The sequence below is a fragment of the Orbicella faveolata genome, unplaced genomic scaffold (genome assembly GCF_042242905.1).
Source record: "Orbicella faveolata isolate gen_17 unplaced genomic scaffold, um_ofav_v1 contig_15, whole genome shotgun sequence".
Lineage (NCBI taxonomy): Eukaryota > Metazoa > Cnidaria > Anthozoa > Scleractinia > Merulinidae > Orbicella > Orbicella faveolata.
The window spans coordinates 10,995,301-11,022,847 of record NW_028301542.1 but is presented as its reverse complement, the minus strand read 5'-3'; the positions used below and the strand labels follow the sequence as shown (position 1 = coordinate 11,022,847).

Sequence of the window (27,547 nt, the reverse complement as noted above, 5' to 3'; positions counted from 1 at the left end):
GATGATTGAGATGACAGGACTGTATAGTATTATTGAACTGAACTGATATAGTATAGTATTATTAAAGTGTACTGAACTGAACTGGTAGACTATTACAATCATCTTTTTTTAATTGCTACAGAAATATAAAAAATGCAGTGATTGGAAATAAAGCTAAAAAGTCATCATTCATCAGACTTGATGTCATACCAAAGATAATAGAACTTCTGGTGCAGGATGACACTGGAATTGAGTTTGTTGTTGAATCAGTTGTGCTGTTAGGGAGCCTGGCAAGAGGTATGGTTTATAATTTTATTTACATCCTGGATGGGCAGGGCTTGTCCCATAAGGTGTGACTCCCAGTTGTCCACTTTCTTTCCCTCTTTAAGACCAAAATGTTTGATTTTTCTGCATCCTGTTTCAGATTTTAGCTTAGTTCATGGTTGTTGTTAGTGGTTGGTGATAGTGATTAGTATGGTGGATATGTGCATGTACCTTTTGAAAGACCAAACATGTTCTCATGGTACTCCTCTTCCCACCTCCCTACTTGCGGGCTCAAGCAGTACAGGCCGTAATGTTGGAGAGAATGGTGGACTGTAATAAGGGACATGAGGATGTCGCTCAGTTGATTAATTTATACTTGAGTGAACATGAATTTTTTGGCATTTCATTATAAAGAAAACCAGGCTCCCCGTGTCTGCTGTGAGGCTCTCTAGTTTATATATAAGTGCTGTGCTTATATGGATGCAATATGTTAAGAGGGTTTGCAACAAAAGTTGTGTCTTTGCACTGAAATTTATTGTATGCCATGGGGATAAAGGGTTCTGAAACCTTCTTGATGTCAGTTTTGTCCGATAAAAATTGATTCCCCACAAAAACATTCCACCAGCTTTCCATTAGTGACAAGAAAATGTTGCTACTTGAATTTGGGAAAGCATATTAAGTTTGTTACTCATTTTGCGTACATGATCAACAAAATTCCTGCCGTTTTTTCAAACTTGGAGCCTGGCACACAGCTAAAAAGTGCACATGTTTATTGTGTTTTTCCATTCTGAATATCCTGCGGTGTTCATTAACCAGGAACTGGTTTCTTTTTCACACCAGGCTTTCATTTCCCAGTTACATTGTACAGTTTGGAATTATTCACTATAGTGATCAATCAGATGATCTTTGCTAATCTGCAGAAAGATGGCTAACATCTTTTATGATAAAAGTTTTCAATTTGCCTTGGGTCAGTCCACCAGAAATCTGTGCATATCAAATCATGGTACCCAGGTTCCTATCCTCTTCTCTGCCACTATATGAATCTTGTTTCAGTAGTCCCAAATTTAACTCAGCTGTGAGGGTGAAATGTCTTGCCCAAGAACATAACACGAATTGCCCCTGGCTAGAGCTCGAACCCGAATCACTCAATATGGAGTCAAGAGCATTAACCATGAGGCCAGCACACCTCCACACAACTTCCCCATGCTTTTTAAAAGGAACTGATTAGCCTCCACCAGTTGGGAGTATTTGAATGACAAGTTTTCTGTTCTATTATTGACCATGTCCATTTGTTTATTTAGTTTCTCCGAGTAGTACTGGTAACAGAATATCTTGACACTTACATGTAGTAACTAATTTGTTAATTAGTCACTTATTAATTGATTAATTGAGTTGTACATAGAATTTTTAAATAATTTAATTTTTAATAGTTCGATCTTTATTCTGAATTGGGACGAATAAAGTATGTATGTACGTATTATTTATTTAATTAAATTCTGCTTTCTCTTCTTTGTGTGGGTCTCAGTTTGAAATATTAGGAGTTGCGAGTCATCTCTTTCTCAACGATGCCAGAAATGTTTGGATAAATATTTTCTTTTGGTGAACAAATTCATTACTAAAAGAAAAAAAATAATGCTCCTGTTTCTTATTATGACATATTATTGTTGCATGTTTCTCCTGTGATATAAGATAAGTTATATTGTTTCTTCTGTTTAAAGGTTCTGCTGAGAACGTTCAAGCTCTTTTGGAAGCACACTCACTTGATGTGTTCTTCAAAGGTATATTCTATTTGTGCTCTTTTTTTGGTTTGTAAGTACAGTGTAAAGGAAGTCTTACTGTCATTTAGGACAGGCTAATGGCAAGTGCTGTTTTCTTTTAAAAGTAATTCAATTTATTTCTCAGTATTCTTAGTCTGATTTGGGACAAGTGTCCTCTAACCATCAAGAGGAATAGACTCATTTTAATTCAAGGTTTTAAAATGGTAAACAGCAAAATGCATTTTCTGCCCCTCAAAATATTGCTTCCCCATGCAGTTGTGAGTTTTCAAACAATAATAGTACTGATGATACTAATGATAGTACATGGATGTGCTATGTAATAAGACTTAACTTATACAAGATTACTAAGACTTTCTGGTGAGCCTTAAAGTACTGAAATTCTAAAAGGTTTGCATTCTCATCACCTAGAATATATACTCGTTTATAAATTTCTAATTTTTGTTTCCTTGAATCTCTGGCAGGTATTTGTCATTCAGATGCTAGAGTGGTTGCAGCATCTGTCAGATCCTTGAAGTCACTCTATAGTTCTTCCCTTACTCCATGCAGTCCAGTCTTTAAAGTAAGTAATGTTTGTAATGAACTGGCAGAGATTAGCCTCCCCAGCTTCTGGATTAAACTATTCGTAACTTTGTACATGTGCTGCTGTTATGAAGCTACATGTTTAGCTTCAACTACATGTATAAACAGACATCAATGATTTTTAAAGTTGCTTAAAACATTTAAGAAATGGACAACAACTGTTTAAAACAAGGCATGGTTCGATTGTTTAATGATCATCTTCAGTTGTGAATTCATTTACAAGTTTGGTTGAATTAATACAAGCAATGGCGTATAAGTAAAATGTGATACAATGCAAAATTTTTGAAAAAATTAACATACAATTTTAAGAAGCGTGAGACATGGAATAACACTTGCACAAGCACTATACTTAATACAAAGAAGAAAATTGTAAAAAATAGAAATAACTACAATGATTATACAAATTGTTATGAACAAAAAATATAAAATAAACCGGTACTAAATAAATGTATATACAGTAGTATATAGGGTAGTCGGCAAATACCATTTCGCAGAGGGAGAAGTATTTCCTCATTTTGAAACCGCCAGCTGTAAGTCCGAAGCTGGCAAGCTCGCTTCGGTTAAACCAGGGAGTTGCAAAACAGGAAATACTTCTCCCTCTTTGAAATAGTATTTGCCAACTACCCTATATACTACTAAGGGGAGGGAGGGAGGGAAGGGCGCAATTGGAAACAAACGAGCCCACTGTTATACCGCCTGAGCCGCGATGTCTTGAGCAACAAACAAGTGCACGTGGCTGATGCGGGGCCAGAAAGAGAGCTGCAGGAAGAGTTGTGTCGGGGGCTGTACATATTGCAGGCAGCATAAATACCAGCTAAAGAAAGGAATGAAGATGCCAGAGCCGTGTAGAGGCTGCGGGATCGGGCTTTTGTGCGATTACCACCTATGCAGACCGTGCGGCGGGAACACGCTAAAACAGCGGCTTGCCCGCAACCGCAAAAAACCAAAGCAAACTTTTGAACTTGTTTTGCTCGAGCTGAAAGAAACACAACAGCTAGAGAAATGAATACTTGTGTTATACAAAAGGAACTATGGCTTCTAGAAACCAAAGGTACGAAGAAATACTGGATGAAGAACTCGCAAAAATAGATCCAGCAGCATTGTATTTGGAGCAACTTCTTGCAGAAAACGCTCCGGCGGTAAGAAAGGTTGTCCAGAACGTGCTGGATGAACCAATTTCTCAAGAAACGCAGAAGAGTTTGCAAAACCCCTTACTCCCAAAGCCTTACCAACCAAGACCCCCTCCATGCCAAAGAAAGTCTAGAAAAGCGCAAGCGCTTCTGAGGGAGTACGACCCCTTCCCTGCGTGGAAAACCCGAACAGTGACAGACTACCAGAAGGAGATTCTGGATCTGTTCGATGACGCAGAGAAAGAAGAGGAAGAGAGTACAGGCCGGCGTTTCATTCGATGGTGCCTCATCAGAGGTCTGGGGAGAAATCTCGAACCAGACTTTATGTCGAGGATACGTGAAAGAGAAAGCACGTCATTCTATCTGAGGCACGTTTTTGCGTACCAGTTGCGCAACATTGAGGATGGAACTGTGATCGTGTACTACTCGAACCCCAAGGGCTCACAGTGGTTTAACAAACTGGAAGACGCGGAAAAATGGCTTAACCGCCAGGAAGAACTGCGTCTCGACAATGAAAAAGTCGACAGGCCCAACACAAAGTGGGTGTTCGAAGCCTTTTTCAACGTAGACCTGAAGGTTGTGATTGACAGGCAGCCGTTGGTGGGAACAGGGCCTTTGCCTGACTGGCTGCGCAACCTTGCCCATAGCCGGGCAATGGTATCTTTGGACGTATATAATGACAACCTGTGCCTATGGCGGTGCATCGCTGTGCACCGAGGGGCGCGCACAGACCATTGCACAAAAGAAGCCCGAAATCTCGCCAAGAGTTTCTACAAACTAAAGACCATTCCAGAGAACTTCGCAAAAACGTCTCTTGATGAGTTGGAAAAGGTCGAAGCCCATCTGAATGAGGGCTCATCGGTGTCATCTTGGCTTGGAATCCGTGTCTACGAGTCTGAGCGTCTGGAAAATGGAGAAGTGGTTTGGCACCTCAGAATAAACCCGAACCCCAAACTTAAAAAGATTTTGACGATAGGTGTCTACGAAGGCCACGCTTTCTTGGTAAAAGACATCGCAAAGCTGGTGAAAACCTATGCATGCACGCATTGCGGGCAGAGATTCACAACCGTGCAGTCTCAAACGGCATCACGAAACCTGCAGCGCGGGAAAAACGGTAATCTTTTGCCTGGGGACAAAAGTGGAAGCCCCACAGACAGCTTTCGAGAGAGTGATGTACCAAAAAGGCTCAGCATCGAAACAAGCGATTCTGTGGCTGGAGTGGGAAGCGAAGCGACGGGGCATCCACATCCACCACGCGATGTGTGGGCACGGGGGCGAGAGATGGCTTCTGCGAGAAGGCGGGAAAATGAAGTCTTCTCCTGTTGACGGGTACAACCACGAAACAAGGACGGTATTCCAATACCACGGCTGCGCCTTCCACGGATGGCCAAAATGTTACCCGCGGAATTGAGAACAGATGGCTGTAACTAACGCTAAAACCCCCGAACAACTGTACCAAGCCACCATGAACTGTACCACTTTTCTGCAGAAACTCGGCTATGAAGTTATCGAAGCATGGTCTTGCGAAGTTGGGTTTCTTAAGGGGGAACTCCCGAGGAAGCAAACGAAAACTTACCCGCACACGATCTTGAACGATTTTGAGGCGTATGGCGACAAAAACTATCGGAAAGAACCGACAGGAGCGCTAACGATACAAAACGCGCATGTGCCAATCTCTGTGAGCGTTGGGGACACTCTCGAAAAAGAGCCCACCCACATCTGGGAAAGAAACCCCACGAAGGTGGTCCGCAAGTTTATGAAAGAGCTGGAGAGGCGCGAGAAAAACATCCAGGACCAGGTGAGAGCGGAGTTTGTGCCAGAAGACATTCACCTGCTGACAAAAGATCAGCAGCAAAAAATCAATGAATGGTGCAACCAGGTCCCTGTCGTGGGCTTCAACTCAGGATCATATGACCTGAATCTGATCAAAAACCACTTCGCCAGCACTCTTGCCGAAGTATCAAAAAAAGTCAAAGTGGCCAAGAAGGGAAACAAAACCATGTTCCTGCTCACCTGGGGGACACATTTCCTCGATATCATCAACTATCTGGGCCCAGGCACGAGCTACGCGAAATGGGTGAAAGCCTTCGGAAGTGAGTCTGAGAAATCCTGGTTCCCTTACGAATGGTTCGACGCGCCCGAAAAGCTCAATTTCCCTGGGCTCCCGGAATACGAGACCTGGTATTCGAAGCTGAAGGGCGGATAAGTTCTCATGTGGAAGGAGTGGGAGGGGTGCCAGCGGCTGTTCAAAGAAAAGGGGATGCGGACCTTTGCAGACTGGCTGCGTTACTACAACAATCTTGATGTCGCCCCCGGCCTCGAGGCGCTGGAAAAGATGAAAAGCTTCTACACCAAGAGAGGAATCGACATTCTGAAAGACGTGGTGAGCATGCTAGGGGTGAGTTTGCATTATTTGCTCCGAGGGGCAATCGAGCGCGGCGCAGACCTTTACAGCCCAAGCAAAGAGGGTTATGAAATGCTCAAAGGGGCAGTTGTTGGCGGACCGAGCCTGGTTTTCAGAAGATGGCACGAGGCCGGTGTGACACGGATAAGGTCACATCAGTTTGAAGAACCGCGTCTTTGCAAAAAGATTCTCGGTTTCGATGCCAACGCTCTCCATCCCTCGACCATGCTCAGAGAAATGCCTTGCGAGAAGCAGAAGGTCGTGCACTACGACGATGGCCGCCAAGCGGAAGCGACCGAAGGTCTGATTCACTGGTTGAAAGCGGGAAGTTGGTTTGGCTTCGCCAAAGTCGACATAGAGATCCCAGAGCACTTAAGGCCAATGTTCGAGGAGATGTGCCCTTTCTTTTACAACAAAAGGGTTCCCGCCAAAGCTGTGCTGAAACATGGAAGAGTACTTGGTGAGAACGGGCAGACAGCGCGGAGACGGGGGAAAGCTTGTGGGGGCTTTACGCACCTCTGTTGCTGTGGTACGTGAACCATGGGGCGGTTGTCACGGGGGTTTCCAGAACAATCGACTACGAACCGGGTAAGATCTTTACCTGGTTTGTGGATCAGGTGACGGAGGACAACAGCAAGGCGCTGCTCGCTGAAGTGTTCAAACTCCTCAGAAACAGCGCTTACAGGAAACTGATTGAAGCGCTGGAGCGGCAAACGAACATGATATACACGAAAGATGAGAAGGTTGCTGACAGAGCGCTGCAGAGCGCGTATTTCGAAGACCTCGACGAGATCAGAGAGGCCTACGAGCTGGAAAGCCGCAAGCCTCGGATCACAATCAGACGGCTGTTCCAGATTGGAATCGCTGTCTATCAGCTGGCGAAGCTGCAGATGCTGGAATTCTACTACGACTTTCTCGACAAGTACGTCGACAGAAGAGACTTCGAGCTCATCCAGATGGACACGGACAGCAACTACATGGCAATCTCGGGGCAGCGGCTCGAAGACATTGTCCAGCCAGAGTTGAAAGCCGAATTCGAGGCGGAAAAAAATCAGTGGCTGCCTTGGGACAAGTGGAGCGGGCGCACCCCGAGGGCAGCCGGATGATCGCACTCAGCTCAAAGTGCTGTTTTCCCTACACTGGAGAGGGAGGCGAAAAAAAGAAGTTTAGCACGAAAGGGATGTTGAAAATGCAGAACAAACTGACATGGCAGCGGTTCGAGGAAGCGCTGGAAGGCAGCAAAGATATGGCGACCAACAGAGGTTTCAGGATGCGGGACGGGCAGATGGTCACTTATGAGCAGCAGAAGCTGGGGCTGAGCGCTTATTACGATAAGCGGTGGGTGCTGCCCGACGGGATTCAGACCGAACCAATCGAATTTCACCTTTAGTTCACATCAGCCGGAGGAAGAGTAGTGTTTGGAGGGACAACGAGCAGCTCTTCACGCATGAAGTGGCACTTGTGCCCGTCGCGCAGATAGTAGAGAACAGGTTGATCTGGTTTGATGAAAGACCTTTCAATGCTGTAAACTTTCAAAGAGCAGATAGGGTCTGTGGCTCTTTTCACGCCCCCTTCAAGCTCGCCAGGCTGGTAGAGATAACGAATCTGGACAAGAGAGGGGAGTATTTTTTCGTTTTTCCCAACAGACTTCGTGCAAGGTGTCAACGGCCTTGCATAAACAGATTTTTCTTTGATGGCGTCCATATAAGTAAGGCGTAAAAAAGTTTAAAGGAACCGGAAGGCTGCGTAGCCCAGAGCGAGAGCGCCGGCGCCAACGAACATGAGTTCACCCTTTTTCTGCTGCTCGCTTGGCTGATAGAAATCTGAGAACTTGGGCTCCTTGGGGGGTATCATCTGTTCGTCAGGATGCGCCTGGTTGTAGAGTTTGAAGGCATAGTCGGTGTTGTTGAAGTTCTGCTTGGCCTGCTCCTTTACTTGCACGCTGGTCGCAATCCAGTCGAGAAGTTTGGTGCGGTCACGCATGTATTTGGCGCAAGCCGCATTGTAATCCTCGAGAGCTTTGTTGTGGCGCTTTTTTTCTTCAAGTGCCGCTTTGTCGCCACCTCCAAGCGCCCTTGCCAGGTAATTGCCACCGATAAAAGCCGCGGCGTTCACCACAGCCCCACCAACCATAATCGCGATGCTCGCCATGGTGCTATATTGCAGTCTTTTTTTCAAATCATTAATTTCAGACACTGGTGGGAATGATTTTTTGGTCCTCGAGGTACTTTTTGAGTGCAATGCTTCCTGCCATGACGGCTGTGAACTTCACGTAATTCATCAGGCTGCTGCTGGGATCAGAAGTGAAATTCTCTTTCACAACCTCTTTTGCGGCCCAGCCGATGCCCACGGCTAATCCCGTGAGAGTTGCGGCCTCAATGACGGTCTTGACAAGCTTGTTGTCGGACATGGCCCATTTGATATAAGTAAAGAACGAAACTTTAAAACAAATTTATATGTCTATTCTTCTTCTTCTTCTTCTATCCTTTTCTTCTCTTCTAGTCTTTTCATCTCTTCTTGTATTCTTCTTTCTTCTTTTTCTATTCTTCTTGCTTCTTTCATTATTCTTTCATTTTCTTCTTCGGCCGTTTCACACCACATTATCTTGATAAGATGGGAGACTCTTTCATTAACCTTTTTGTTGAAGTCGTACCACACAATCCCTATACCAAAAATTGCGGCTGAAGAGATGAGAACCTGCGGAACGTCAACTTTCGGCATAGTGATATACATTACACTCAAAAGTTTAAATCATTTTTTAAAATCCTTTTGGCTGTGTCGCGCGAGCGGGTTCTGGCTCAACACGCGCGGGCTCAGGTGCAGGCACTGGCGTTTTTATTTTGTCAAGTGTGGCCTTGGTCGTACCCTTGAGCTCTTCATGTTTGTAATAAATCCGACCAGTGAAACGACTATGTTGGCAACAGCCAGCCATTGGGTGGTGCTGAGGCCCATATGTTTTTCTCCGCTGCACTTTGGGCTTTCGCCTTCTGTGGTCGGGGCTGGCTCAGGGGCCGCTGGGGCGGCTTTCGCCTTATTTTCCGCGAGATAAGGCTCGGCCGCTTTTGTCTGTTGCTCCCGTGCCAGCCACGTTCTTTCAGCAACCATTTTTCCAGCAGCCACACGCTTTGGATTTTTTACGTGCTGCATGGTTGCAGTCGGAGTTGTCACTTGCTGTGTGATGTCGCCGGCAGGTGCTGTCTGGGTCTCGACCTGAGGTGCGCTCTCGGATTGTTCAGTAGACATTCTGAAACAAAGGCATATTCTAAGCAAATGAAAAACGTTTAATTAATAAAAACTGTGGACTAAAATCAACATGTTTTGTGGTGATGAACACTGCATTGGCCGCAGCAAGAAACCGGCTGCACTTCAAAGCAAGGTTGCCGGCCAGATTGGAGAGCTCTTTGTTTAAGATGTAGTCGTTCCTGAGTTCTTTCTGGTAAGCGTCGATGTCTTTGATTTTGACGGACATTCTGACCGTTTTGGTTACAAGAAAAATAAAGCTGTCGATCAGGCTTTCTGTTGTCTTTGAGCCCACGTATGTCTCGTAGCGTTTGGTGAATTTCTCGACCTCTTTGTCGCTCAGGCGCTTCACCTGCTCGTGGGTTAGCTGCACTCCGATGGCGTCTGTGGCTTTGCCTGTAGATACCAGCATGGCCAGCTGCTCACGAAGAGCAGGAATGTCGGGTCCGGGTGCGGTTGGAACCATGCCACCTGCTGTACCACTCAGCTCAGGCTCCGTTTGAAGTAAGTTCATAACTTCTGCAAACGCGACCTCTTCTCCAGCCATTGTGCAAGGCTATATACAGCTTTCATTTTTTTATTCAAAACAACTTTACCCCATACAGGTGGCGAAGCGCGAACACGAGATAAGAGAACTTTCGCTCTTTCAGCTTTGAAACCAGACCTTTGTACTCATCCTGAGAGAGTTCGCCGGCGTAGTCCTCGAAGATGGCTTTCGTTGTCTTGGCCGAGGGGGTGTAAAAGAGGACGATCGCCGCCACGTTCTCCCGGAAGGAAGCTGTTATGCCAGTCATTTTCTGGGTCAGCGCCCAAACACTGATGCCCATATGCTGGGCAGAAAAGGCGAGATTCACCAGCTCGCCTGTACGCCCTTTCAAATCTTTGGAGGTTGCGCAGTCACCGAGGATTATGAGCGTGTTGGTGCCCTCGCAAAGCCATCTCACGAGCTTCAACCACTTTTCCACGGCGTGCTGCTCGCAGACTATCACATCCATTCTTGGATCGTTTTCGCCAACCCGGTGGTAGGTCTTGTTGTGCATGAATGTCGGGCAGATGAGCACGATGTAGTTGAACTTTCCGCGGAACGGGCCGTAGATCTGGTCCACCACGAACCTTGATTTGCCTGAATTAGTCGGCCCCACAATGAGAGCATTGAAGGGTATCTTGCTTGGGTCCATATTAAAACTGTACAGAATCTAGCTGTCTTTCCATAAGGTTGAACTGGGAGTTGGAGATTACGAATACATGGCATTTCATGTTACCTGAGCCTTCGGCTTTCCGCTCGATTTCCAGCTGGACCCTGTCCGTACTGTTCACAATCCGTGTGCCGCTGCCGTGCATGTCTTGGTCTGCCATGGAGCGCATGTCAATCACAAGCCCGAACTTATGCTCGGTGTAAAACTTTGTCATGTTCATGTGCTCCGTTTTATTTTTTTCTTTCACAAACAGGTTGCGGGCCTCTTCCCACATGTCCTTGCCTTCGATGCCGTTGTTGTAAAGCATGTTGGGCGTGCCGTTGACCGTGATGCTGACTTTCGTCAGATCGGGGAAGACGAATTTTTCTGAATCTCTGGCACTTGCAGTATACGGCTCTACAAAACAGGAGGAGGACTTTTAGTGACCTTTGGGCGTTGACTTTGATGTTGATCCTTGTGTCACCATTTTTTTTGTAGGTGACCTCTTTGTCATGCATCACGTGGTCATAAAGGAACTCTTTGCCGCTGGAGTAAACGCTCCGTGCCTCGTCTGCCAGAGTCTTGCTACGGATCATTTTTACTCGAGCTGGATATTTTTCAGCTTGTATTTCAGCTGGGTTGTGTCGGAGCCCCTGAACACATGTTTAGCTTCGGCAAGTTTTACGTCGAACGTGAGGTCGTTGTAAAGGGCCTGGGGGTAGAAAACACCGTGGTTGGTTAAGATCTGGTGGCAAGCCTGATCCGGTACTTTTTTCCGTACACGTCGTTCAGCTTGTTTTCAGCGTCGACGCCCGAGGTTTTCTTGTCTCCCGCGTCCGAGCAGATCTCGCATAGATCTTTGCTCTGAATTCCTTCGAGAATCCTGTTGTCGTGTTCTTCTTGCGAAAGAAAAAGGTCTTCGAAAGTTTTGTAGATGTCATACCCAACCGTGTCTTGTAGGACAGTTCCCGCAAACTTCATGACAAGTCTGTCAACGAGCGCCCGCGTGACATTCGGGACAAGGAAGTTGTTGGCGTGCCCTCCAGAAAGGTCGATGTCAAAGACAAGCGCTAGCGAGCCCGGCACCAGAACCTCGTTCTCGTTCAGCTTGGGCATGGAAACATACAGCGTATTGCCGGGGTTGGCTTCAGAGGGGGTAAAGGTGATTCGATTGACCGCGCGCTCGGCCTTCATGGCGTATAATGTCTTTTCGTTGTAACTTGGGCAAAGGTTCTCTGACACTGACATTGTATATTACACCGGCAATTATTTTCTAATTTAAACAATAACAGGCTTGAAATATATCGCTATGTCGGAAGGTGAAGGAACTAGCTTTGAAAATCCTGCTTATGACCCATACGGTTTGGATGATGATGATGAAGGTAGAGATGCCAACGAAACGACTCCTTTCTTCTCCCCAGAAAATGCATCTACGCCAAATGGAAGAGAAGAAATTGAAATGCAGACAATGCAGCACGAAAAAAGTGGGTTGCCTGTAACCTCTTATACGGAAACCACTTTCACCGGGGCTCAGACCCTGAGTGAACAAGCGTGGGTTGCTGCAAAAGATTTCTTCCCGTACATGAGCTCAAGCGAGCTTGAGGTTTCATACAGCTCGAAGGGGAAGATCCAAGTCAAAATGTTTGGAGCTGGCAGAAAAACCTATGACCTGTTTACCAAAAACAAGAGAACGGGAAGAGATCAGATCAATCCAAACCTTTCGAAAGAAATAAAAACTGCTCTCGGGGATTCCAAATACGAGAAGGTTTGACAAACGGTATATGAAAAACGAAAAGAGCTCAAAGAGAAGCAATACGAAGAAAGAGAAAAAAATAAAAAATAAACGGATCAAATGAGAGAAGCCATAAAGAAGAAACAAAGACAGATAGAAGATCTTGAAAATGCAGAGAGTTCGCAAGAGGAAATTGACAAACTGAAGAGAGAATTGATAAGTCTTGAAAAAGAACATCAAAAGGTTAGTGAAAAACATATTCAAAAGTTCGCAGAGCAACAAGCGGAGAGAGATATTCAGTTGATCGAAGATTCAGAAGCTGCAGATTTTGAAGAAGAAGAAGAAGAAAATGCGAGTAAAGCTCTCAAAGCAATAACAAAATGAAAAGAGGCGCTGGACTGGCGAATCAGGCTTGAAAGAAACAAGGCTTTAGACCCTGATGCGCCGCCTGAACTAATAGAAGGCGCAAAGACAAACTTGCGGAGCTTCAAGAACGTTATGCAAAAATAACCGAAGAAGAAAAAGTTTTCCAAACAAAACTTGGCGTGAAAAGTGCTGCCTCCGAAAAAGAAATAAAAAGTCTACAAATGGACAGAGAAGAGCTGGAAAAAGAAAATAAAGAAGATACGAAGATTTTAAAAGATGAAAATGCCACACCTGAAGTAAAAGAGGCCGCGCATGGGAGAATAGAGACACGTAATGAAGAGATAAGGTCGATAACGGCTCGGCTTGAAGAATTGGGTGAAGAGAAGCCTCTTTTGGAAAGAGTGAAAGACTTCTTCAAAAAATATGGTGTGACGCTGACAGCTATTATTCTCGCCGCAGGGACCACAATCGGATCTGTCATCAGGGTCCTCACCAGAGGTTTGAAAGCCACTGGCAAGGCTGTGGCAAATGGGCTAAAAGAGCTTGGCAAAAAATTCGCTTCCATACTGCCTGGGCTCCTCTGGGCAATAGTAAGCTTTCTATTCAAAGCTGCAGGCCAAGTTGTCGGGTTTCTGGCTGAGCACACCTGGCTGATTATTCTTGCCGTGGTTGCCTTTTTGTTCGAACAATATTTTAAGAAGCAGCGTTAACTTTACCGCCAAGCCATGAACAGTAAAGCCGATAATCCAACTACACCGATAATTACCGCTGTTTTGTTTATTTCGTGTTGCGATGTTTTATCTGGAGCCGTGGGCTCTATTTTTTCTGCCGTTGGCTGCCCTTGTTGAGTTTCGGTTGAAGCTGATTTCCTTGATTCGGCTGTTGTGGCTTTGTGTATCGGGTCGGACGGGTGGCTGTTGGGTGGGTTAATTTTTGATGGGCCGCCTGCCATTAGTTTGAGCGCAGCTTTTTTTGTCCCCGGGTTTACCTTGTTGTTCACCCCAAGTTTCATCCCGGAAACCGCCTGTTTCAGCTTGTTGTTGTAACCGATTGTGCTTTCGGTGTTGATTATCATTTGCGTGGGCTTAAGCCAGGCCATTGGGGCTACAGCAAGATTGAGCCTGACCTTCGCTTGATCCAGTGTGAGCTGGTACCTTTGCACGCTCGCGGCCAAGTCGAGCTGTCTGATTGCGTCTTCCATCAGCATCAGGAACTTGCTTTGGGCTTCTTTCGCCGGCCACCAGAACCGAGAATGCTGCTGCGGACATTGACTTGCGCGCCCAGGATGCAGTAAACGAAAGCCTCAATTGACTGGTTGATTCTCGACAACCCCACCTGCGTCAAAACCATTCGCGGTGTTGGGTGCAAACCAGTCGAACTGCCGATCTCCAAAAACATCGGGCTGTATAAACTCGATAAGGTTCCTCTTAACCAGTTCCCCACCATCGTCGCTAAACTTGTTCCACCCACGATACTTATAATCTGTTTTTGTTGGCGATTCCCCCCAAGGCTTGACATACAACACCCCCAAACCATTATTTGCCCCCGAAGTAAATCTGAAGTCGCTTGATGAGTCTATTCTGAATTCGCCGCATATCCTTTTGTACGAAGCAACGTCATAATGATTATTCATTTGGTTGAACATCGGGTGTCCGGGCAAAGCGCTTGTGCTCTGAACACCTTCTAGCTGGTACAAAATGCGCCTGACCATGAAATACACGTGGGAGATATAGAAAGCTCTTATCTGCGGGGGGAGATTCATCCCGCTGTCAAAGATTTCGCGAGAAACTCCGCACCCCTGTGTCGTGCAGAAAACCGCGAAGTTGAGCTGTTGCAGCCAATATTTCATGTCTGGCCCTCCTAACTAGTGTTTTGATTCGGTTCCAGAAGTGTGCCTGAGTTTGGTTTTTTGGAATATTTCTCTGAATTTTGTCGTGAAATATTGGTCAGGTGTGACGTAGATTTTGATTTCGGAGTCTAATATTTTTTTCAAGCTTGGCGCTTTGCCGTCGAAAGGTACCGTAGGGATGGGCAAAGAAATTTTTGAACCAAGTGGCGCCAATTGTTTGTCTCCCAAACCAAGTGCTTCTTTCATTTCGGTGCTCCAATATTTTTTGTCTGAGCCGAAGACGCTTTGTAACGAGCCTTCGCTTTCTTTGAAAAACACCTCTGCTGTTGCGTTGTTTTTCTCGTCGATCATTGCTTGTGAAATGAACCTGCTTTTGTCCGCTTTTGGAAAACGATTTAAAAAGTTTGTCCACGCCTTTTTCTTTGCAGCATCTTCTTTTTTCAAAAACTTGGGATCATCAAACCCGGATCTTGATCGATATCGTCCCACCGATTCGGCATTGTATTTGAACACAATTTTATTTGTTAAGTATAAAAATGGTTGTTCTCACTATTGTCACACAAGAGAACGGAGGGACTATCTATTTTGAAGACGCCCTCCCAGAAGCAAACTATGTCAGACTTTTGAGTTGTTCTTTTTTCAACTCGTGGCATAATATGAGTCGTGTTGGCAGAATATTTTTTAAAGGAACTAATGACGTGATTGCATCATTACCTCAAGGACATTACAATGTCGAAAGCATTGCAAAAGAACTGAAATCCAGTTTTGAATATTATAAGAAGACAGAAAAATTGGCTATATAACCCCAATTCTGTTCTTAAAATTACAAACCGGGATACATCATTAACACCGAAAGAAATTTCAGTTGATTTTAGTTTGGCCAATTTTCTTGGAATCGGGAGAAATTTAAGGAAAGAAGAATATGTCAAAAAGCTTAACAGCCTGAGTTGCTACTTTATCCACTGCGATCTTGTTGACTCAACAAAGAACTTTTTGAATGGAAAGAAGTCAGACCTTCTTGCCAAGGTTGACGTCAGAGGAAAGCCTTATGAAAAAGTCAGCTATATCATGGACTCATCGCAAAATGCTTTCCGTGACGCTTCTACAGACAAGTTTATAAAAGGCATCACTATTAGTGTCAAAGATGAAAATGGCGAACTCTTTGATTTCAAGGGCTTCCCTCTTCTTTTTGAGTTAGATTTAAATTAAATTTCTATATATGCAATGTCTTCAGCAAATCTGTTGCCTCCAAGCGCGCCACCTGCCGACCCTCTATATCCAGTGGTGGCGGAGCCTTCTCAAAATTTCCGCTTGCAGAAGGTCAACGAGATTTTCAACACTTTGGCCGGTGAGGTTCACCACTATCGCCTCGTGGCTAAAAAATACAAACGCACGAGAAAGTTTGTTAATTGGGGTGCTGCCGGCTCCAGCGTTCTCTTGGCAGCGTTTTCCAGCGCAAGTTTTGGCTCCACTCTGTCTGTGGTTGGTCTGCCGGCAGCAGTTCCTCTTGGCGGCGCTGGTGGATGCTTCGCTCTTGTTTTGTCGGGGCTGATAATTGCCAGCAAAAAACTCGATTTAAAAATAAAGAAACATCAAGAGATTACCACACTTGCCGTTGCCAAGCGGGATACCGTCAACAGACTGCTCTCCAACGCTTTGAACAACAATGATGGGTCTTCCCACGAGTTTGACACCATCCTTTCCGAGTTTCAACAGTATAACTTTCTGAAAGATCAGGTCCGAGCAAGGATGCTTCGCCAACCATCAAAGAGAGGGCTTACCGAGGTTGATATCAAGAAACTGGAGAAAGACATCCGCGGCAGAGTTGAAGCCGACATGATAAAAAAAATCAGGAACCCTCCTGCTTCGAACTGACTTTTAGAAACAGACGGTTTTGTTTGCATGTTATAAAAACATGATTGCCTGCTTCCACTTGGTTGCGTTTCTTGTGAATGAATATTTCACACCTGAGTGGCAAAAAGATGTTCGCGATATAATGCGCGAGGACGTTGCTGCAATGGCTGAGGCGGATGCTGAAGTTTTTCGCTAATTCGCCCTGCCAAAAAGGAACCACTCGTGCCAATTATAACCATCCCAGGAGCATACTTTTAAAAAATTCTTGTACTCAGGGCTGGCTTCTATGAGAGGTATTAACTCCATCGGTGGACTTAGCGATACTTTATGAAGAGTTCCCTCCCTTACGAAACAGGGGAAACAATGTCCCTCGAAAGGGCAGACCATATAATCGAAGCATATTATCATTGGTGTAATCTGCTGCTTGAATTCACAGAAATGCAGTTTTGAAATATGCTCGTGGACCTTGCCCCACCCCATTTCCTTGTTTTCCTTGATTTTGATTGCAACATACTCCTTGAGAATCATCTCACGAGGCTCTGGAGGGAGGTTTTGAATAGCCTCGGAAAGTCTGCAGCTTTCTTTCCGGCCTCGCATCAGCCACGCACACTTGTTTGTTGTTCGAGACATCGCGGCTCGGGCGGCATAACAGTGGGCTCGTTTGTTTCCAATTGCGCCCTTCCCTCCCTCCCTCCCCTTAGTAGTATATAGGGTAGTCGGCAAATACTATTTCAAAGAGGGAGAAATATTTCCTGTTTTGCAACTCCCTGGTTTAACCGAAGCGAGCTTGCGAGCTTCGGACTTAAAGCTGGCGGTTTCAAAATGAGGAAATACTTCTCCCTCTGCGAAATGGTATTTGCCGACTACCCTATATACTACTTATACATAAAGAATAATATCAGAACGAGAGAGTTAAAAGTGGGATTCTCCCATCTGATGTGCGTTGCTTCCTTCAACATAAGTTGTAGTTTGTTGGGTGCACAATCCACAATGGAAAAGCAGTTTTTGTTAGCTAAACACCGACATGCCTGGGATTGCTGCAAATGCTGATATACGTGTGAATTCCTGTCCCTGCTCAGATGCTCAGGAACGCGCACCTAGAGATGTCGGCTAGTCTCGCCGATGTAACAGGCATTACATCCCGCACACAAAAACTTAAGTTTTTCAAAACGTGTCTTGTTTTAAACTTAAAGTTGTTGTCCAGTTCTTAAAAATAGTTTCTTGCCTGCTATTATCCAGACCATTTGGTGCTTAAAATATATATTTACCGCTAGATAACATTTATGAGAAGTTGAAGGTAAAAATATAAAATGTTACAATGTTACATGTATATGAAAATGCATAGACAAGTGTGGGTTCTATAGTGGTCAAGTATTAATTTTATTGTTTCCCAAAAATAGTTCCAGCAGGTTGATTGACAGCAGCCATAACTGACAAAATGTTAATGCTGTTTCCCCAAGCTGAAAGCAATATGAATATAATAAAATAATCATTATTATTGAATTCAAGTGCTATGATTTGTCTTATTTCTCAGAACCCAAGTATAGTTCCACAGTTAGTTGAATTGCTGTCAAGTTCTCTATCTAATGCTGAAGGTGCAGCCTTAATCCTCTCCAAATGTTGTCAGGTAAAAAAGTTGCAGTTGCAGGTTGCAGTCACTGTGTAATGTTAACTGTGTCAAACGCTCAGCCCTGAGTAACAAGCACTTACTACAACCCAGAGATTTTTGTAGACTGTGAGCAATTGCTCTTTTTTCCACTAAAAATCTACAATCATGGACAAAAGTCTTGGGACAAATTTGGTTTTTTGACGCTTTTGCACACAAGGCAGATGCGAATACAACTTCAGCTGCCTAACCTCTCCCCCCACCCCACATACAATGTCGAAACCTAGAACCTGCAAATTCTCCTGATTTTCAACATTGTATTAGGTGGGGTGGGGTGGGGAAACAGCAATGCGTTTTTAAAAGGATAGCAGTTTTTTTGTCAAACTTCAGTTGTAAAACAGATAATTTGTTACATTACATTAAGTGTCCCAAGGGGTTTTGTCCACGATTGTAGGTGACCGTCATGCGACATCATGGAACAGCCGCCATTTTGGATCTTTGGGCATGTGGTCCAGTATGTAATTATGCAATTCTCTTACTGTTACTTGGTTAGCACAAGCGGATAAGGTGCTGAACGGGCGGCATCCGAGTTTGTTTTGTCGTGACACCAGTTCGATACGAGGTTGGTTGATTTTTTCCGGTTTATTTCTCTACTTCTTTCAAAAATCAAAACATCTATTTAAAAAAAATTGTGCTGTCAAAGCTGCTAAACATAACCGTTTAAGTTCGCGCTGTGTCAAAATCCACCTTGGAAGGATTCTCTCCAAAAGATGCCGCTCGGAAAACTGATTTTTTTTTTGCATACGATATTTCTCGAAAACGAAGTGCAAATCAACAAAAACAATTACGCAACAATGCTTTTCATGTCAAAACAAGTCAGTCCGCCAAAAATTAGCTCAATCCTGTAAAAAATAAAAATCGACCCAAAATGCCACATATGCCCTTTTTGCATGAAAGCCTTCAAATAAGGTATTTCATGGTTCAGTGCAGAGATTATTTGGCTGAGGAAAATGTTACAACAGATACTGGAGCACTGAAGAGTCTTCCTCTTAGTGTGAAGCTCTGGAAAGGCAGTTACTCAATACCCATACAAGTTTTTTTACTTGTTTATCCCTCTATTTTCAGGGTCCTGCTCATCAAGCATTGTTATGTAACATGGGAGCGGTAACTGCTTTACTGCCTCTCTTGGTGTGTGATATCCCCAAGATACAACATCCAGCTTTACAGTGTTATGCAGCCATTTCCTTTCAAAATGGAGCTGTGTCATTGGCCATGAAATCAGGTATTGGCTACAGGATTGTGTTGTTTTTAGACTGTAAATATACTGGTTTGAAAACCCATGTTAACTTGGGACTGGCCCTTTGAAATGAGCTGTTTAATGTCTAAATTCATAATTAATGTGCAAAAGTTTGGTTGTACAACATAGGTCTCTAATGCCAGATAATTTCAAGTAGATTTGGAAGGTTAAACACAAAGGCTCACCATCATAGGGACTAAGTTCCTCCCACTCCTTGTACCAGTTGAGTTACAATGTATTCAGATTCCATGTGGAATTTTGAACTTAGATGCAGGACTTTTTAATTCTTCAATTTCTTTAGCTAGAAGAAACAAAGCACATAAAAAAACTGTGAAATTTGAGATTATGATAACAAACAAGCACATTATTTATTTATGAGATAAGTACTGTTAGTATTTGAGATTCATGTTTACCACAATTCATTGTCAGTGGTTATTAAGTGACATATACTTAATAACAATACAATACAAACAATACATACAATACAAAGTCAATTTGATTTGTAAAGCAGTCTTGTATTATTTTTTATGTAGCAACACATCAAGGTGAACAGTTAGTTCAGGTTTTTACCAGGTTGCTGTCAAGAGACAGACCAGATGAGGTTCAACTTGGAGCGGCTAAGTGGTAAGTATGTTACTGTTTGACTGTTCACTCTCTCTCAAGAGTCTTTGTCATGCTCTTACTTTGCTTGAACCTATAATTACACAAAAATAAGGCCGTGATCTTCATTAGAAATGAAAAACAAACAAACAAACAAAAATACCTGTAGCAAATTTTCCTGGATATTATTAGCAGTAACAAAAATAATGGTAGTATCATCACCGTGGTTTTTTTTCCCCAAGTGAGTACCTTGTTACATTTTAACAGTTATTAATCACGACCAATTAAAATCTTACTATTATTTGAAATTTTGGTGTTAAAGTATTGTTGTACATGTATTTTGTCCTTGCCCTACATGCACCACATGACAAGTACTATATAAACACCTACTTAAGGCTGGTTTCCATGTAAATTAAAAGTCTGTTATAATTTCTGCAATCCTTGGGATCATTGCAAAAAAAATAATGAACAATCCTTACAACCGCCAGTTTCCATATGATCACCACAATCACTACAAAGGGAAAGACTGTTCAAGATGATCTCAATCAAAAAACATGACACACTGCATTGTGATACATTTTATGCAACAGTTGCTGCTGACAGTCTCTGGTGACTGGCCTCCTTGTGATAGTAATCATTGCTACAATCATGGAGTTAAAGCTGAAGTCTATCTTAGAGATTGTTGTTGCAACAATTGGGCATTATGTTGTTACAGTTGCTATATGATCACAATGATTGCTCAACTTTTACTGTAGCGAGTATGGAACCCTGCCTTAAGTAGTCTCAGTAGCGTTTGTTGATCTTATTTTCAGCTTGACAAATATGCACAGAGCAGGAGCAATCCCAGCTGCTGAAAACCATTCACTACTGATCAAGGTATGTACCATTGTACAGCTATTTTGTTCAAGACAGTTAATTTTTCTTCCCCTAAACTCTGGGGTTCTAACCATTCTATCGATGTCTCTCCCATTTGTGAGTCTGGTTCCAAAAAGTCACTTTCTGTGGCCTATAATATACATGTATACATTCGTGTAGAAACGTTTTAAGGGATGTCAATTCACTTAAGGTTAAGGTAGCTAAGTCTTGAAAATGTCAAAATTACTGGTTAATTTGCTACAGTTTTGCCCAACAGGTGTGTAACTCTATTACCAATATATATATCATCACACAGATACCCCTCACCATTTTGACTCACTGTCAGGTTTCCCCAATGATTCACGAGAACCCATAGTATCAGTCAAATATAAGATAACCCCTTCCTTTGTCTTGTGAGACAAGATTCTTCTTTCAAGATAAAAAAAGACAAGCTGACTGCCAACTTACATTTGACTGATACTGTATCCCTGGGTAAAGAGGAACTTTGTGAGAGAAAAGTAGTGTTATTACTCAAAAACAAAACATCGAACACTGAGTAGAAAGGTATGAATTAACCTTTATACCGTCCAGTGCCTCCTGTTAATTATTATTGTTTTATTCTACACATATATCAGGTTCTTGCCACGGCAGTCAGAATGTGTAAGTGGGATAAAATTCTCACAGTCCGAGCTGAGGCAGCAGAAACCTTAGGTAAGTAAACTCTACTACACTTCAGTTTTCATTCTTTTAAAATGTAGAAATTATCACTTAGATACAGCTCACACCTTCTGATGTTCAGAACTGCTCTAAAATAGCTGTAAGTTTTGTTTTGTGGCAGTTTAATACCATCATTAACATGTGTTTTGGTGCACTCTTGTGGTCGATCCGTGTTGCTTTGAACGTAGTATTTTGTCGTTACCCCACATATACACATTAGTGGTTTACATAGGCTGATCAGAATGTTCCTTTCATAGTCTATGCCGTCTATGCCCATTCAGGTGAGGACGGGGCAAGAAGAAAACACCGCCACCAATACAGTGGTGACACATAAATTTAAGAACATGCGTGCAAGTGCTACCTTATTATAAACGCTTATATTTTCCAGCATTTCTCATTGAAGAAGATACTGAATTGCAGAGGACAGCAGCCATCTCAGATCACTTAATAAAGACACTGACAGGCTTCTTGGTGAAAAGTGATTTGGATGACAGCTCATATGCTCTTATGAGAGAGGTTAGTTTTAAGGGGGTAGGGAGGGTACAGGCAGCTACAGGGACTCTGAAAAAACAGGGGGGAATGAGTTTGGGAAAAGTTGGGAAAGGGGTTTGGTTGTGGGGAAGAAGTTTAGGGCAGAAAGCTTGGAAAATTACTGAGGGAGAGATGGTTAGAAGGTTATGAACAAAAAGATTAATAAGTGATAAAAAGATAAAAGTAATAAAACATTCCTTAAGTGGTGAAATCTCAGCCACATAACAGTTAAAGCTAATTTCCTCGTGACTTTCCAAACAATGGCGTCTGCTTTTTTTCTCATTGCAGTGACGTGTTTTCCAATTTTGCCATGATAATAGACCAATTTTGATATATTAAAATTCAGCCTAAAACAATAGACCTCGGCACGAGACTCGGGGGAATAAACCCCACAAACTCTGCTGTTATTCCCCGGAGCCTCGTGCTGAGGTCTATTGTTTTAGGCTGAATTTTAATATATCGAAATTGGTCTATTGTATTCTTGTTATTTCCACCAGAGTGCTTTTAAAGCCCTTGCTTCAGTTGGAGCGAATGATGAAGACATCAGAAAAAAGGTTCGTACATCAATGAGATAAATAAGGGATGCAAAATTGATGCGGGCATCAGTGTCCTGACTAAACCACAGTGCTTGTATTGCAGATAATAGAGATCGAATGTACAATGGATCACGTGGTATCTGGTTTGGAAGACCCCAATACCAACGTCAAATTAGCGGCAGTGAAGTGTCTCCACAGTCTTTCACGCTCTGTCCAGCAACTAAGAACTAGTTTCCAGGACACAGCGGTTTGGAAGCCAATTATGAAGCTATTACAGGACGCCTCTGATAACATGATGACTGTTGCTTCTTCTGCTCTCTGTAATCTACTGCTGGAGTTCTCTCCGAGTAAAGAGGTAAATAGCACATTTATTTCACTCTTAAAATCATTTGGAATCGTAATCATTGCAGTAAACCCCGGCTAAGATGGGTTTCAAATTATCCCGACTGCTTCACAGGGGTAGATTGAGGAGCCTCGGTAACAGAGGCAGTAGCGGTTATGGCGAGAGCACAAATAAATAAGATACTTTGTGCAGTAGGCGCCACAACGTGCTAGGACAATTTAGAAATCCAGGTTCTCTGAGATCGTATTTCCTTCTTCTCCCCGCCGAAATCACCATGTTCCATTGATGTTTGAGCTCAACTTACTTTCTAAGATGATAATGTCATTCACTTGCCTGCTTTGTACAGGAAGATGTGTAATACACTGCCATTTTCTCACGCGTCTTGTCTCGTTTCTTGAAAAATTAGGCTGTCGTCTTCCTACGCGCATTTCGTTCCCTAAGAGATTCCTCTCGCTTCCAGTTCCTGCGAGTTTCGTCCTGTTAACCTTATAAAAAATTCACGTCAGCGAATGGCTCAACTCGCACTTGTGTGTTAAATTTGTGTTTAGAACTGTTTTTCAAGTCAGACAGAGTAAAACGTTTGAGATCATTTATAAGAAGTAAGATTTGCCTGGCGTTTACTAATATTTAATTTAATTTGCTTTTGCTGTTTTAGCCCATACTAGAAGCAGGTGCTGTGAACTTGCTCTCAAATTTGACTAGGCGCCAGGAAACTGCGCTGCGACTAAATGGAGTCTGGGCACTAATGGTAGGTAGAACAACGAGGAAAGTTAACGCTGCCGCACATTAGCCGACTTTTTTGTCGTAGAACTGCAGATTTTTTTGTCGGGGTCAAATCGGGTTAAAATTTGTCGGGGCATCAGCTTGCCGAACACTAGCCGATTTTTTTGTCGCAACGAACCGCGTTGAGGCTTGGGACCGAGTCATCCAAAATCAAGGTGGCGCGTATTCCAGTGACGTGACTCTCATGACATTTCCTAATTGGTCGAGGCGCGCGCGAGCCCCGTCAAATTGTCCTGGTCCACCGCACACTAGCCGACAAGGCCTGACAAGACGTTTTGATATCTAGCACTGTCAGATATCGCCCGACAAGCCCCGATCTTGTCGCAGACTTGTCCGAATTCACCGCACACTAGCCGAAAAGTGAAGATTTTTTGTCGGCCGACAAAAAATCGGCTAGTGTGCGGCGGCCTTTACGTGCAAGCTCGTGTGTGTAAAGCGCGGCTACACAATTCATACAGGAGATTGATTTGTACCAAGTGAAACCATCGCGAGTTTCCTGAACTAATCACAGTAAGTACGAGAAACGTAATACCAAAGTAGACTTGGGATTGCTCAGAGATGTCTTTAGGTTATTGGATTAGAACTAAAAATAGCGGACTTATGTGGCGCATACTGTAGTTGTGCTCGGGCCATGTGTACTCACTGTGGTGATGATAACCAGAGCGAACAGAGAATTAAGGCAAGGTAACTTTAAGTCGTAAACGTAGGGAGTAGTCGCCCAATCTCCCGAGCCAGGGGCTCATGACAAAAACGCACGACTATTTACAATAACATTACTACTTTCTTTCTTCTTCTCGTAACCCAGAACATGGCTTATCAGGCGGACCATTTAACCAAAAATAAAATCCTGGAAGTGTTGGGACCGGAGCAGTTGTTCAGGTTAGAACTATTATTTTTATGTTTATTGATAATTTGTAAATAGCTTATTCAGGCGCACATTCATGACAGAGTATAGCATAAATTGAGCTATCGTTTGTAAATCGTGTACACGTTAAACTTGGCTGATTGAAAAGAAAAAACGCTCATGACACGCATGCACCCAACGCTGCGCAAATCTGAAAAAAGCTCATGTAATATTAATTTTTATTCAACATGATTACAAACGAAAACCAAACCAGTAGAAATGAACGTACACTGCTGAGATTAAATGAAATATAAACTGGGCATTTTTTTTTTTCTCGTTCCAAGTAGCACACATAAGTCGGAGCACCACAAAGTCTTTGGCTTGTAACCGCGGGAATACTCTGGTATCCTTCGGCATGATCAATATGAGACTTCACACCATCTGATGTCAATATTCTTCCTCTCTCTCTCGATGTTTCTTGCAGTACAGTGGAACCCCGTCTTACAGTCACCTCCTTATTACGGCCACTGTTTTTCTCTTGTCCCGGCGAAACGCCCATACATTTTCTCATAAGAAGACCCCGTGAGTGCGGCCACCCAGTTAATACGGCCAACGGCTACTTTCTGAAATCCCAGCCTGTATAATAATCCTTCATAATTTTACTCCGTTTATACTGCCACTCGATCCAGCTAAGTTCATCTTTTCAAGTTTAAATTATTGTTAAATTATATCTGCATTCGGAAGGTTGTTAACCCTTTGATATTTTGATATTTTAACGGGAAGCTTTCTCACCCGTAGGTGATCTACAGAAAGGTCCCGATCCAAAATAACATTAAATTATTAAAAAATAAATACACAAATTAAACCCTTTGACTCCCATGCAGGCATTACGCTTACTGAGTGGTCGTGCTCATTGTACCACTTGTGACGTCAACAATTTAAGTGTCACCAGATATTCTTGATAAGCAGATAGTAGAGCTAGGATAGATCTGTCTACACAACAGGCTATTTTGGATATCGACGACATTCTGACGTAGCAAAGTGAAAAAGAACGTTATTAGTTTTGGTGCAAAAATGGTGGTAAAATGGCAGCCAAAAACCTGATTTAACGGTTAAAAACGGGATTTTTTGTGAAATTTGGGTGTTGAAGGGTTAAAGAAAAGGCCCCAGTTGTTCGAAAGGTGGATAACGCTATCCACCGGATAAATAACTATCCAGCGGATAGCGTGTTTATTTTTGTTAACACTTATCCGCTGGATAGCGATTTATCCGGTGGATAGCGTCATCCAGTCTTCGAACAACTGGGGCCAGTTGTTTAGGAGTGCAATTGTGATATATCTGTTGAGACGTCACTCAGCATAGACCGGTCATGAAATTTGTCTCTACCACGTTAATACGGCCACCCTGTTAATACGGCAAATTTTCATGGCCCGTTGTTCATCACATCCAATCAATTTTTTAACGCCACTTAAGGGTTGACATTCAAGATTTTTTCTCGAAGCTGTGTTTTTTCTCGATTCCTTTCCTTACTAAAGCGATTATCCTCTGTTGTTAGACGAAGGCGGTGAAGTATTTCACTAATCACTCTTTCAGATGTATTATTTTTATAAAATGTAGCTTACATTTTCGGGATAACCGTGAAACGAAAACTAATTTTTTAATTTACATGCAGGTCTGTAATTACTGCTTACATTAAAACCAAAGAAAAACACGTCATTGCTCCCTGTGTGAGTTACATGAGGCGAGCTATTTGCTCAGAAAGCCTAAAAGGATCATTAGAATTTGGCATTTAACAGGCGCGGTAGATGAGAAGCCGATAACAATACCACCGAGTGAAGATCCTTAGATGCCTGATTGAGTAGTTAAGACGTTGATGGACATAGCAAAGTTAGCACCTGAATAGGAGAGATTTTATGTGTATATTTGCTTAACATTTTGTTAAAAATAAAAAGATAAAAAGTAATGTCATTAATTGATTGTACACCTGGAAACTGCTTCTAGTTTTATATACAGCGCATAACCCTGTGCGAAACGAATGCTACATTTTCCAAGTGTGAGTTATGGTTACTACTTGAGCAAATCATCACTACATGAACAGAAAAGCTTGACAATAAGAAGATCAAAAAGCATACGAGTATTACAGTATAGACTATTTGATAGGTACCTGACACTTTGTCTCTAAATCTAAACATGTAATGTTGTTTCCCGCGGCGAACAGAACTGTCTAGTGCATTTGATCATATCCATATGTTAATTTGCGCAATATAACTTTTGCTAATAGTTTAATTTATTGCGCATCTTGAAGCATTCTCCTATGAAATGCTCTCCGGAAAACCGACTACTGCAATGAAATAATTATTTATTCCAATATGGGCTCCACCAGTAGCGAGCAGTGCTAACGAGATCAATTGCGGTCACTTATGAATAACATTTTTTAAAACACCGAAAAATAGACACAGGGTAATTGAAAACTCCGAAAATCTTACTCATGCACAGAATATACAATTTCTTTTATTTTGATGCTCAGCGTATACCCTGGGTGCCAGAGGGTTTTTTGTTTGTAGCGAAGCTGCGATCACAATCGCAGCTTGGCTACGGAAAAAAAAACCCTCTGGCACCCAGGGTACTCAGCGTACTCATTCGCCGGCGAAGGGAAAATATTCCAGCAGTCGCTCGCTTCGGCTTACAAGAGATGAAACCGCTAGGTTTTCTCGAAAGGCAAAATAAAATGGAATCAAAGAATAAATATGCATTTTTTTGGTTTCCTTAATAAAGTTCAAATTTGAGTAATAAAGGAACGCTTTATGCTGCTGCTGCTGACAAATTAAGATCAAACTATTTATTACTATTCATCTGACTTATTCTTTGATGGATCAATACTGGCACTCTTTGTCAGTTGATGCTGCAATAATGGTATCGCACAAATAACAATGGTAAACAAGTCATCCTTTTCAGCTGTCGTGAGGTTTGACCCTACCCCGTTAATACGGCACATTTTCATGGCTAGTTGGTGACCGTATGAACGGGGTCCACTGTACTAAAGTGTTTCCTGGAGATCAAACTAATTTAGTCCTGATGCTGCATC

The 27,547-nt window shown here is 43.0% G+C and overlaps 1 protein-coding gene and 3 pseudogenes across 3 annotated transcripts in view; 2 read left to right on the top strand and 2 right to left on the bottom strand.

Moving 5' to 3' along the window:
- Nucleotides 1-27,547, top strand: part of LOC110060690 (armadillo repeat-containing protein 8-like) — a 41,751-nt gene that overhangs the window by 1,567 nt on the left and 12,637 nt on the right. For 2 of the 3 annotated variants that reach the window (XM_089288428.1, XM_089288429.1), the window contains exons 3-15: nt 122-276; nt 1,962-2,021; nt 2,483-2,580; nt 17,885-17,977; nt 19,082-19,238; nt 19,787-19,877; nt 20,666-20,729; nt 21,344-21,419; nt 21,814-21,941; nt 22,454-22,510; nt 22,596-22,847; nt 23,491-23,583; nt 24,424-24,497. In XM_089288428.1, the coding sequence (XP_089144554.1) occupies nt 122-276; nt 1,962-2,021; nt 2,483-2,580; nt 17,885-17,977; nt 19,082-19,238; nt 19,787-19,877; nt 20,666-20,729; nt 21,344-21,419; nt 21,814-21,941; nt 22,454-22,510; nt 22,596-22,847; nt 23,491-23,583; nt 24,424-24,497 (1,398 nt within the window). The remainder of the gene's footprint in view (nt 1-121; nt 277-1,961; nt 2,022-2,482; nt 2,581-17,884; nt 17,978-19,081; nt 19,239-19,786; nt 19,878-20,665; nt 20,730-21,343; nt 21,420-21,813; nt 21,942-22,453; nt 22,511-22,595; nt 22,848-23,490; nt 23,584-24,423; nt 24,498-27,547) is intronic. The other variant, XM_089288430.1, reaches the window with a different exon arrangement.
- On the bottom strand, nt 8,858-9,422 carry LOC149113522 (uncharacterized; annotated as a pseudogene).
- Nucleotides 10,571-11,797, bottom strand: LOC149113521 (uncharacterized; annotated as a pseudogene).
- LOC149113520 (uncharacterized) lies at nt 12,402-13,642 on the top strand (annotated as a pseudogene).